General features: G+C 34.2%; 1 protein-coding gene and 1 long non-coding RNA gene across 7 annotated transcripts; both read right to left on the reverse strand.

Annotated features, from left to right (window-relative positions):
* Window positions 1-449: 449 nt before the first annotated feature.
* LOC140804818 (nicotinamide/nicotinic acid mononucleotide adenylyltransferase-like) lies at window positions 450-8,669 on the reverse strand. Of its 6 annotated transcripts, none has more exons than XM_073160964.1 (11): window positions 8,483-8,669; window positions 3,331-3,640; window positions 3,152-3,218; window positions 2,796-2,869; window positions 2,441-2,526; window positions 1,886-1,969; window positions 1,635-1,719; window positions 1,240-1,319; window positions 1,004-1,105; window positions 807-865; window positions 450-703 (listed from the first exon to the last, which is right to left on the reverse strand). In XM_073160964.1, exons 2-11 carry the CDS (start codon window positions 3,446-3,448, stop codon window positions 634-636), a joined length of 825 nt encoding a protein of 274 aa, XP_073017065.1. In that variant the 5' UTR covers window positions 3,449-3,640; window positions 8,483-8,669; the 3' UTR covers window positions 450-633. The 6 variants fall into 6 exon arrangements, with proteins under 6 accessions (XP_073017065.1, XP_073017062.1, XP_073017064.1 ...); XM_073160961.1 differs by having other exon boundaries at window positions 450-690; window positions 8,483-8,664; XM_073160963.1 differs by having other exon boundaries at window positions 450-690; window positions 8,507-8,662.
* Window positions 8,670-10,507: 1,838 nt separating this feature from the next.
* On the reverse strand, window positions 10,508-11,253 carry LOC140804872 (uncharacterized). The gene is made up of 3 exons (XR_012112223.1): window positions 11,013-11,253; window positions 10,865-10,917; window positions 10,508-10,716 (listed from the first exon to the last, which is right to left on the reverse strand). It is a non-coding gene; the product is annotated as an uncharacterized lncRNA (long non-coding RNA).
* Between the last annotated feature and the right edge of the window lie 2,167 nt (window positions 11,254-13,420).

Below are 13,420 nucleotides of genomic sequence, written 5' to 3' on the forward strand. Positions count from 1 at the left end.
ATCTTCAAAAAATTTAATCAAAATTTTTCATCTAATTTTGGAGAAATATTATTTACTTTTTTATAGATAAAATAATATAAATATTTTTATTTATTGTTTTTATTATTAATAATAAAAGAATAAAAGTTCCATTTAACCAAAATTAAAAAATCAATTTAACATTATCTTCATTTGAGATAACTATGAAATTATCTCCAACATAAGATGTGGCAGTGAAGAAGTATGTATTACCCAAAAAATAAACCTCTCATTTAGATATGGCATTCTTTAAATACCCAGAGATATGATTGGCAGTAATTGGAATATTTTGTATACTTTCAAACTATTTGATCCACACAATTTGGGAAAGAAAACGTGAATGTGTCTCTTGGGAACTCCACATATTTCAGTGGAAACCACATGAATTTGAGTTCTCTTTTTCTTTTCTTTTTTTGTTGGCAATAAAAGCATTCATCGGAATTTCTTTGTAAGAGAATCATTAATAATTGACAAACCATGTATAAGAAATAATGTTCCTCATCACCATACATGTTCACTTTCCGGGCAAAAGAGCTCCAAACAGTGAACACTACTCATCCGTTGATAGGATAATCTTCTGTGTGTCTTGTGTACAAGTTATTTTGTTGGATATAGTCAATTACTTCGTCTGCTGTCAAATATTTCACCGACTGCCGTCTTGAAATGCATTCTCTGGGCATGGAAACTTGTGCAGTGTTATAAGCTCGAATTCGTTGGATCAATGACCAAGATTCAAACTATATATATGTATAAGAAGATTGATACATGTTCAGAGTGGGCGTTTTTACCTCAAGCCTGTCGAACTGATCCCATTCGGTACAACTTCATCGACAATCTTGATATTATCCTGCAATGAATTATGTTGATCGAGAAAATAGTTTGTTTATGATACGGAGAGAAACTTGCAAGGCTTTTGAAAAATTATTTGACCCCCTTCGTTCGACGACAACTTTGGAACGACTGGAAGGCACAATGAAAGTATTACCTTGAATTCATTCAAAATATCATCATTCAATACGATATTCTCGACGTCTTGACCATCTCTACGGATGCAAACCAACCCAAAGTCTCTACATATAGTTTTTACCTGGAAATAAAACAATGCGCGTGACAAAACTAAGCAAAATGAAGTTTTAACAATTTGCTTTTGCAAATTATTTTAGACATGCACATTTCTGTATTAGTCTTCTTCCTCTACTCGAGCATATTGCACAACTTTACCTGTTCACGAATCCAAACTCCGGGAACGGTGAAAGATTCTAATAGATCAGAACCACAAAGAAGCATGACTTTCAGAGACTCTACGAAAAAGGACAATTTCATTAGCTTGACATGTAAAAGCGAAGTAAAAATGGTAACTTCATTGCAACAAAGATTTCTTATTTAATCATCAGAAAGAAAACTTGTAGAACAGTAAAATCCAAAAAAAGCACATGTTTTTACATTCAGAATGATATTTTCGACAATGCAGAACTCTAATTTTGGGATAGACTCAACAAGATTGTCTATAATATCTCACTGATGTTTCACTTAAACTTAAGCTACTTTAGAAAATGGGATCTATGTGCAATTAACCAACAATCAGTAAGAACTAACATAAAAGGAAATGAGTTTACCATGGGATACACATCCGCTCTCGCATAGAGAAGTCCTAATTCTAGACAAAACTGTTAATGTGCGCTGGTAGGTATCCTGACTTGCCTATCAGATAGAAATAGTCAAAAAGACAAAAAAATGTACAAATTTAATTGCAGTAGCAGATGCATGAGAAAGTAATTCAAACTTCCGAAATTTAATGATTTGTGTGCTAATTATTCTTTAGTCTGATAATGTGCAATGTGTGTGTACGTGACAGAGTGAGAGTAACCTCCCATGAATCCACCATAATAAAGTTAGAACTTCTACAAGCGAGATCACACATGGTAACACGATGTTGAGCAGGTAAAAGACCCTGAAATTTAGATAAGAACATAAGAAACTGATTGGTTCAAAACCCTTATGCATATAATGAGATCTGGTGGAAGTTGTTTTTCCGTACACCCATGACACGCAGGCATAAAAAAACAATTCAAAAATTTAAAAAAAAAAAATAAGTTGAAGTTACCTTACTCTGAAATATTTTAATTAGAGAGTTGATGAAAAAACTTAAAAGGGCATGAGTTTACTGATCAAAAAGGTAAAATCCGTTTCCACCATAGTTATCAGGGAACTAGCCCGGTGCCATTATACATGTTATTTCTCATGTAGCTTCAGCAACTTATAATCTTATAATACCTTTTCTTTCATTAATTTTTTCATCTTAACATCTTCAATATTGTTGAAAATTATTCTACCAATGGAAAGTCGCCCAAGCTGTTACTTTCTTTGCCGTAAATCAGGGAATGGGCATCCATATAGCTCATGTCGCATGCTCAATACCTACCTTCTTTTTGTATGCATCATTTACAGGTGAGATATAACCACCAATGACACAGAACCCTTGCGAATTTAATGCGTCTCTTGCAAGCTCTGACCAAAAGAACAAGAATTGTCGGCAAAACGTCATAGAAATATGCAACAACGAGCAATAACAATTAGTACAACTATCAATTTCACTAGGAAAATTCGCACGAGAATGTATTCAACAGCAACTAACCCAAACCATTGGAGCACATCTACTGGTACAAGAAAAGAAATAAAGGCAAGAAACAATAGATAAAAGTGGGATTAGAACAACACAAGAATTTATCATCATTGCTGCATTGCATAAAAGTATCATTGACGATGAGATGTCTCACCAAAACAACGCAAGTGCATGTATGTAGGAGGATTGAAACTTCCAGTTGCAACCAGTACCACATAAACATTTCTCCTGAAACAAATTGTTCAATGTCTAAAAAGACATAACCAGGGGCAAAACAACCAAAGGGAGCCACGATTGATATGCCAATATTTCAACTAAATTATCAAAATAGGATATGCTAAAGAAAAGGAAAGCAAAAAATCCAAATTCCTATGCAAGCCATTAAGTAAATTTACTTGAACTAAGTTCTTGATCAAGAAACAGAAAAACTATAATAGGTAAAACAAGCAACAAATTTCATCATGAGAAACAAACTAAAAAACGTGACAAAAGGCTGAGCGACAAACTTACTGTCTCTCAGAGCTGGATAAACCATTTTGATGGATGGATTTCAAGGTTAATTTATCCCGCGGCAGTGCTATAATTATATCAGCAAAGGAACGAATAAATCACAAAGCAACAACAGGAGAATTTAGGCAAAAAAAAATTTACGTTTTTAACATTCGCTGTCTGCGAGATATTGAATTTACCCGAATCAAGAGCTGACATCAAAGGGGGGCGGAATGGCACTAATGATTGCAACTCTTCATCTGCAACGTCATACGATGCCGAGATGCATTCAACGCTTTTGATTTCAGATGTTGCCATTTTAACACAGAAATAAAACTCCAAATCCCAGACTCGAACTTTTCCCAATATATGAAACGCCCACTTCGAAAATTGAAATTTTTGGCAGAAATTCGAGATGACCACAAGCAAAATTTCAATCTTTAGCAGAAATCTCCGAAGCCCGTGAGTGGTGACATAGTAGACAATCTGCTATCGGAGATTCTATAACAACTGCAATTGCAAAAATCAGGCATTCGAAATTTATGACCCAGCTCGCAGTTGACAGTTGATTGAGGAACATTGCAGTGAAGGACGGAAACTACTCCAAATAAGGGTAATACGAAGAAAGAAAATTCACCCTCATACCCATTTTTTTAAACCCTTCATACCATTTTCAGTCAGCATTCATAAAATAGTAATAGATTTATTTATTTTTATTTGTTCAAAAAGAATTATGACACGTTGTAAAGTTATTTTGGGTTTTATATATATAAAAAAAATTAAAACTTAAATTTTGTAAATTAAAAATCACAATTGAATTGATGTAAGTTTCACAATTTTGAATTTTGTTAATTTTTTTTATTGAATACTAACATCTGCTTTTTCACCTTGCCGGGTTTTAACTGTTATCACAAACAACTAATTCTCTCATTCTGAATACATTTAAAGCTTGAAAATAGACTTTGAAGCAGGGATAATATGCAGTGTTGCCTCCTTGTCAACTGCCAAAGCAGTATGAACAATTCAAGCATTTTCCTCAGACCCATAATCTACTTCCAAACAACTATTGAAGTTAATTTACAATCTTGACGCACTTCAGGTATTGGTCTATTGGATGAGAGGTTTAAGACTCCACAGATTAACCCAAGACTTGTAATACATTTCAGCACATAGTCACACATTTGAAGCCGACGTGCATAAATTTCACATTGAAAGGATCCAATTTAATGCAGAAAATAGGAGTACAATAATAAAAGATCGTCAGCACACCAAGGAACAACTTTCTGTAGTTCTAAACTAATTGAATCGAAAACATCCCATTGTTTACAAATGAACCTTCATAAGAAAACTATTAAATGCTCAGTAAAGCAAACATCAAATCAAAAATTTCATACAGAACCATGGACACGATAAGTAAACCTATGGCTACCAATCAAGGCCGCCGTAATGGTCGTGGAGACTATCGTTCTAGCTACATCCTATTACAACCCAAATCTGTTCCGTTCCTGACCATATTGCCAAGTGTTGTACCAATTCGTGCCTTCCAAAATAAAACAACCCCACAAACCTCAAAATACAGATACAAAGAGCACAAGTGTAAGAAAACTAACCAGCTAAATTCCCATTTGCATGGAGAGTTGAAGCTCCTGTTTCCATATTTCAACAGCACGACGGCGGAGCAAATTTGGATGCATGAAAGAAGGGTTTATGTGTTGGTTATGACAAAATGGCCGAACCATAGTTTAGAATGAAATCAAAAATGGGCCGTATCTTCGTTGAAATAATTGATTTAAAAAAGTCTCCATTCCTCTACATTTTATGAGACCACGCTTTTTTCTTTTTTTTTTGACAAAAATTTGCGTGCGACAGTCTTACGGATCGTATTTTGTGAGACGGATTTTCTATTTGAGTCATCCATGAAAAACTATTATTTTTTATGCTGAGAGTATTACTTTTTATTGTGAATATCGGAAGAACTAACCCATCTCTTTTTTGTTTTATTCAGACATGAAAATTTGTTATATTTACCACTATATTGTCTTGTAGGATTAAAACTATTCTAACAACCACATATTAAACGTAAATGTTACTTTGGACACAATAAAACAAAATTATTTTTGCTGTCCTTTACGGCATCCGAGATAAAATAGTTTGGGGATTGGAGCAAAATTTGGTTTTTGCCCCCAAACCATTGAGAAACCCCAACCTCTTCCTTTCAAGTCCTCATGTTCGATGAAAGTATGTTCATCTCCATATTCGATCATAAATGACAATTTCCTCCTACTTACATTTAGCTTCGAAAGGTGGCAGGTTTAATAAATATTAATGTCACACAAATAACAGCAACTAAACTATCGTCCCACTGACGTTTTTAAGTCGTCGTTGCTTTCGCTCATTTAATAAGTTTATTTATAGATTACTGACCAGAAATATGAACATAGAAAACAACTATGTTGCATAACATAATATTTAACAAATAAAGTTACATCCAGACAAGAGTGTCCGTGATGACACAAGCATTCGTAGTAATTCTAAACATGTATATAGAAAATAGCAACTTATTTCCCTTTAAAAGGAAAAAAGAGCAATCCCCTAGGCAAGCCATATGAACGATAAAACTCCATGTCATCTATACACAATAATATCACACAACATTCACATCCTATGTTACATACTAGTGACGAAGAAACTGGATTTACACAAACCATGGTTTAGAAAGCTGAAAATAGCCATCCGATGGTCCAGCCGACAAGCAAACCAGCACCAGCAAGGCTCAATCCTAGTGCAAAAGCAAAAGCACATTTGCATATGCAACATCCACCTTTACCCGGTTTTGTTCTGATCTTATGCCTGTTCTTTCCCGATACAATGTTTTTAACTGATGGGAGGTGACTTTTACTCCCATGCTGGAGACAAAGTGTCTCAATTTGCAGAATTCGGATCCATTGCTTATAAGCAAACAGATAAGATGCCTGTCTGAAAAAAAGTTCGATTATGTGGTCCTTCTCATCACAGGCATCCTGTGCTAACTTCTCGGCTTCTCTTGCACGGGTTTGAGAATGGCAGAGTGCCTCTAAAAGCTGAGTTTTGTTGAGGTCGCAACTTTCTTGTCCTGGGGTAACTGATGAATCAACTTTGATTGTACCAAAGTTGCCATTGCTTGTCATACAGAGAAATATATAACCAAGTTAGTAACTAACTAGCCTTCACTTTCTTTCATATGATTCAATTCGTCCACGGGAAGAGGGCGGGAGGTGCTTTTCAAATTTCAATTATTAACGCAGCAAACGATCAATCTTAGCTCAAAGCCTCGAACAAGACATCAATTTTTTTTTTGAAAAAAACAATATACATGAGTAATTAAAAGTAAAATGTAATTACATGTCAATCGTGAGCAAGAGTCACAGACTCCATGTCATATGATCAATTTCCTTTCCCCGTATTCAATTTCTACTGTCCCCACTTCTAATCCCAAATTTCATCACCAACAAAGCCATAATATTATCTCCAGTGTTAGATAAAGGTAATAGCACTTGAAGCAACGCTTTTTTTTCGTAAACTCATGCATGAGGCGCATAAATTTGATAGCAGCCACAAAAAATTAGAAATCTTCAAATATGGTTATCATATCCATCAGAAAAAAGAACAAGAAGAATAGCCATACATTTTAGGCAGGCAATGAACCATTTACCAATCTAGAGTAGTGAGGGATAAATTCTCTGTCATTAAACTTCTAACTTCATACTTAAGTAAAAAAGGTTGACATTGTCACCTCACACGTAAATTTCCTGAGTATACCTGAATGTTTCATCCGAACCTTGAAATGTGCACTCCATTAATCCTGCACCTTTTCCTAGAGAACAGTCGGCCGCACGCAAAACCTTCTCCTTTTTATTTTCCATTTGTTCTTTTACCTGGTCAAAACAGTTTACACCATTATCTGACCCCTTCTCAAAATGCAAGGCCTGAGGTTCTGGCAGATCACAATTTATGATGTGGGAAGATGACCTCCGAGAAATAAAGGATGCTACGTCATCTTTATCAGCTGAATGCCACCATGGTTCAATCTTCGTAATTTCGCTCCACTGAGAATCCAGATCAGAGCAATTTTTCTCTGACCGTTCACAGTCCAAATATATTAAATTAGTAATTGGGTGCCAGGACTCTTTCAAGTCCTTGCTCATCGATGCCCTTTCAAAACTTTCATCAGCAATGGACTCAAGTTCCCGCAACCATCTATCTTGATCGCTTTTAGCATTAGAACAACTATTCTTTGATGGCTTGCCCAAACAAAAAGCAGCAGAATTTTCGGAAAAGGTTTCACAATATTCCTCAATAAGCTGGTTCTCTCCACTTACTTTCGCATTTTCATTAAAGAGTGTGACATCTAGTTCCGACACGTTTGTTTGGCCGCAGGAGCAACTTTTCCCAAGATTTTCATCTTTTAACAACAATAACAATTTGTTGTCATGCAAAAAATCGTGACTTGAAGAATTACATGTGCAATGCTTGTGATCCCGGAGAAAACTATATGACCTATTGACTGACTCACCATCATTGCCACGTGATAATGGTTTCAACATAGACATGGAGCAGCAATCTTACAGAAGTATTCAAGCAAAATCTTAAAATAAAGACACAATGTTTTCAGGTTATCTCTACACAACCTTGATAGCACGAAACTGGAACAAAATCCAACTCAACTCTAACCACATATAACTGCAGCAAAGTAAAAACAACCAACAGTTAGTTGCAACACAACTTTTATCTCTCATATGCAAATAGGATATCGATATAAACAAGACTAGAAGAATCCTAAATAAATAAAATGGTTCAGAATTGATAAACCACGCTATCATTAACAGAAAAAATACCAGTTGAACGCAAAAGGAAGTTTAAACCTGACAGGAAAATCACCACATAGAATCGACCAAGTTTATATCTTACATGAATTTTACCACTCTTCAGAAAACAAGCCCCAAGTCAAATTAAACCCACAAAAGTTCAATTATGGCAAATTTAATCCAAAAAGCCACTAATAACAGGACTACTGAGTGCAATCAATAAGATCAAGCAAATCGATTCAATATTCCATTCCATAAATGAATTTTACTCAGCTCCATAGTCCACACAATAATTCACCGAATATTACGAAGAAAAACGCACTTTCGGATACAAGTTACCTAAAATTTTCACCAAAAAGGAAAAAAACCACAAAGAAACTAACCAAAATTAGCTAAAAATAAATAGATCAAACACAAAACGTTTTAGCAAACCAAAAACCGCAAACTTCAACTACCGATCATCAGTCACACGAAATTAACGTAAAAATATAAATTAAACTCGAAGCACCTAGGACAAAAATTGGTGTAACACCTGACGCTACGAAAATTCGACGAATTGGAGATGAACTATTGATTTTGCAATCTGATACAGATAAAATCTAGTACAATGATACAGTTTACATTTTATGTTTCTTGTCTTAGGTGTATAAAAAAAGACTAATTACATTTGTCCCAATCCTTTAGATTTCAAGAAGTTGCTATTTACCTAACACGTTTTTAGTTTTTTTTCTTACACACGTTTTTAAGTCCTTGTGTGCAGTTAGCGAGGAAGTCGCTTTCTATCAAAGTTTAAATATTATCCATTTCGATCCCTTTTTTAACCTATTCTGGCTCGGTCCATCTTTTGTATCCCATTCAGCCCACAGAAGAGAGAGGTAGATTACTTTTTATTATGAGCAGATCTTTCGAGACATATCAACTTTATCGATATTCACAATAAAAAATAATACTTTTAATATAAAAAATAATAATTTTTCATAGATGACCCAAATAAGAGATCTGTCTCACAAAATACGACTCGTAAAACCATCTCACTTAAGTTTTTGCATTTTATTATAAATATAAACAAGATGCATTCGTTTGTATGGTCTCACAAAAAACCTACTCATTTTAAAATTATTTTGATAATGTGAGAATTTGGATTTTTTATTTTTTAAAATAATGAAAAAACTACGATTTTATTTTATTTGTCAAAAAAAAAAATTATCTTCACATCTCAATATATCTTATTGGATTAATAAATAAAATTGCAAATCAAATAATTTATATGGCCGGTCAATACAATTTTGCTCTTCCATTGGAGTCAAGTCCCGAACCTCTTCTCTGAAGAAATATGGACAATGTTTTTATTGTTATTCAATGTAACGACAGAACCAAGATGCTGCAAATGGTCTCAAGAAACTTTACAAACATTTCTTGAATGGTTAGATCCATGATCTTAAAAGAGGTCATTCCTTCTTTGATCGATTCGCTTAAATACCAAATCCAGTTGGACGGAAGGTTTTCGAAAATTTATGTAAAAAAAAAAAAAACGATCATCGATCTTACAATCTTTATAATGGTGTGTCTATCTTGAATCCTTATCAGATATCAAATGCTTGTGGTTAGTGGTTAGTGGTTGATACAACACTTTACATGGTGTGTGTTGAGGCATTGAAACTATTTGGCCTTCACTTGCATTATTTTTGAAGACAGATAAAGAGATGCACTTTATCCCATATATGTAGGAAACGACATATTGTACTACAATTTTCATTTTCATAGTACTACGTGATAAAGTTACCATCAAAACATTAGTCATTATGCAAGAATGAAAATATCTAAAGAGATCAAGATTCTGTAACTAAGGATCACGAGTCTGAAACGGTTCTTATCATAACTTAAGATCCGCCCCACATCATTTAGACCAGTTTGTCTCGGACCCTAAATTCGGCGGGTTCAATCTGTGTTGGACACTCTTAAAATTAAATAATTCTAATAATTATACAATAAAAAATTATTAAAATTACTTTTAACTTTATGTTAATAATATTTAGAAACAAAAAAATATTACCCAAGTTAAAATCTTTTAATTTTTATTCAAATTATGGATTAATGTATATATTATTCAATAAATAAAAAATATAAATAGATTCTTAATAATATATGTACATATATATACATGGATACTTATATAGTTATTTATATATACAGTGACGGGCCGGGTATATCGAATCCCCGAACCTTCTCCGGACCCGTTTAATCGAGTCTAAATATGCCGGGACGAGTTTAATACAAGATCGAGTTTAAACTTAATCTATTGTCATCTCTACTTGTAGTTATGTCCATAAAGCGTACATGGACTAGGCCCTATACTATTAAAATAGAAACTAAAGCGAATTATATTAATTCAAAATTTAATAAATCCGATTTAGAGCCAAATATTTAATTATTCTCGATCACTTACACGATATATGAGATAAATTCCAGTTGATCAGAAAGCTGACGGCGCTTTCAAAATTGATTTTTGTTATTTCAATAATATATATATTATATCTCAACTATCACATTTATATATATATGCATGCATAATACACAAACAAAACTTTCACGTTTTGATCAAGAAAGGGCTAGCTAGGGATTCTTAGCACCACCACCGTTTCCACCTTTCTTTCCATGCTTGGGATTAGGGCCTGGGTCGTCGTAATCCATTATAACATCCTTGAAAGACAGAAGCTTTCTTGAATTTATTTTCACCTCTTCCTATTTATGAAGAAACTAATTCATCAAATTATATATAATTAAACTTTAATTTGAAGAAAATAGACATAAAATTAGATAATTTTTTTGGGTACTTTGCATAGGGAAAATACGTCCCAGTTCTACATTACAAATTGTAGAGCAAACTTACTACGTTAAGCGAATTCATAGGGTTCGCACGAATGCCGAAACCCGCAACGATGCCTGCAAAGAGAAGGGAAGACAAATATATAATTTTTATCAAATAAGCAAAGCAATATCAGACTTGATTTCCGGGGTAAGCTTGATGCCATAATCACCTGCGATGAGGAAAATAGCTAAGACAGAGGCTTTTAGTCTTGGATTCATAGCTATATATAACCTCGACTGAAATAAAAGTAGGCCACTTTTCAAAATTTAAGAAAGGGTAATATGGCTTCTTCTACAAAACTATATGTTCAAGGAATACGGAGGCGCCGTTTACGGATCAGCTGCTTGTTCTTTCTTTCTTTCTTTCTTTTCCGAAAAAAACGCAAACGTTTGAGTGATCAGACATGAAGTTTCGTTGCCTTTAAATAAAAGTTCCACAAGCAGGAGAGGCGTGGCTTTAGATGCACCAGTACCCGACCCCCACCCACCCCACTCAACAGGTTGATAATGGTGATGCATGACCAAAAATTTAAGTCAACTATATTATGTGCATGTTACATCAAGGTATAAGAACATAGTGCTTATATGCATGTGGACACACTTCTTTCTTTTAGATGCCTAAAGTTATTGCCATTTCTCGAGGTGGAGTTTTGGTTTTCAGTTCGCTTTTCACCTCTCCATCTGGTTTAAGGTAATAATATTCTAGCTACTTTGTGCTTTGAATGTATTATATCACTTCTAACTTCTATCTAGTACTGCCCAAATGGCTTATATTAAATTAGGTATCAAACATGTATGATGCACGAGTCTTCTTTTTTCTTCTTCTAGTGGTCACCACTATATGAACATGAAAAAATACGATCTCAAAGCCATTCATTATGGATATGCTAGCTACTTCGTTTGCTTCTTGTTTTCTACCACGCAATATGCTATAAGAGTTCGATTTCTCCTACCAACATTTTCTCGTGTAAGCATGTCGGTTGTCGCACAATGTTCTTGCAGTCTCTATCAGTAATACCTAGGGGATTATGATGCGATGATACTAGATGCTCTTGCCATTCACTACAACAAAAATGGTTTTCCAGCAGCGCGCAGTAAAGTTGCAAGCGGTTAAAAGTTCAAAATTATCCGCGGTATACATATGCACGCTGTTAATACTATTATCAACGGCGTGCATATGTACGCTGTTAATACAACTTTCCGCAGCGTGCAATGTACGCCGTTAATAGTGAAAAAAATAAAATATTAGCGACGGTTTTCGACAAAACCGTCGCAAATCGACGACGGTAAAAGATCGGAAAACTGTCGCTGATTTATCGACGGTCCTTAAATTTAGTCACAATTTTATAATTTCGCAACCGTCGCAAAATTTAGAGTAAAAATAAAAAAATCTACTTTTATAATTTAATAATTTTTTATAAAAACTATAATAATAATAATACTCATTCTCTTAATTAACAATTTAAAAATTAATCATAAATTCAAACAAAAACACGTATCTAAATCGAAAATAAAATCGTATAAGTAGAGAAAAATTTTAAGTGTTGTGAATTAAAATGAAACGGAAATCGGATATAAATAGAGAATTTGCGATTTTGTAGCGGCGGTTTTTTATAAGACCGTCGCCGATGTACATTTATTAGCGACGGTTAATGCTAACCGTCGTCGATTTTAAATCCACGACGGTTTTATATAAATCGTCGCTCCATTAGCGACGGTTGTAAGAACACCGTTGCTAATAAATTCGCATGTCGTGAATAATACTATTGACGGCGTGCGATTAATGTATGCCGTTAATGTCTTAACACAATTTTTTTTTAAAAAAAAATATGATTTACTTTTAACAGCACACATAAAAATGTACGCCGTTAATGTCTGAACACAATTTTTTTTTAAAAAAATATGATTTACTTTTAACAGCACACATAAAAATACACGTCGTTAATAGTATTATTAACGGCGTGCATTTATTGTGCGCTGCGGATATTACCATCCGCAGCGTGCTTTTAATACACGCCGTCCATAGTAATATCTGCAGCGTGCTTATAATGCACGCCGTTCATAGTATCAAGTTACTATCCGCAGCGTGCTTTATGCAAGCCGTCAATAGTAATATCTGCAGCGTCCTTTTAATGCACGCCTTTAATAGTATCAAGTGCAACACTATTAACAGCGCACATATGGGTGCACGCCGTGAAAAGTAATATTCGCAGCGTGCATTATGTGGAAATCATTTTTCTTGTAATGATTATATGATGGGTGCAATAAGACTTCAGTTCAGACGTCCTTGATCAAGGGATTGATAAAAAGAATGAGACTAATTATGATAAGTCTGAATAAGAACAAATATTGTTCTGAATCACATGAAGTTGTGAACCCACGACTTGTTGTATCTCTGAACCATTAGGGTCACACAAGTTTTGGATTATGTGTTCCTGTTGAGATGGTCAAATTAAAAGAGTTGAATTTGACGACTGTAGTTGGATAGATGTGAAACAGATTGAATATAAATAAGTTTATAAACTGATTATGTGTATTGGAAGTTGTGTAATTTAGTTTAACTTCTAATTAAGTGAAG

The sequence above is a fragment of the Primulina eburnea genome, chromosome 11 (genome assembly GCF_022965805.1).
Source record: "Primulina eburnea isolate SZY01 chromosome 11, ASM2296580v1, whole genome shotgun sequence".
NCBI lineage: Eukaryota > Viridiplantae > Streptophyta > Magnoliopsida > Lamiales > Gesneriaceae > Primulina > Primulina eburnea.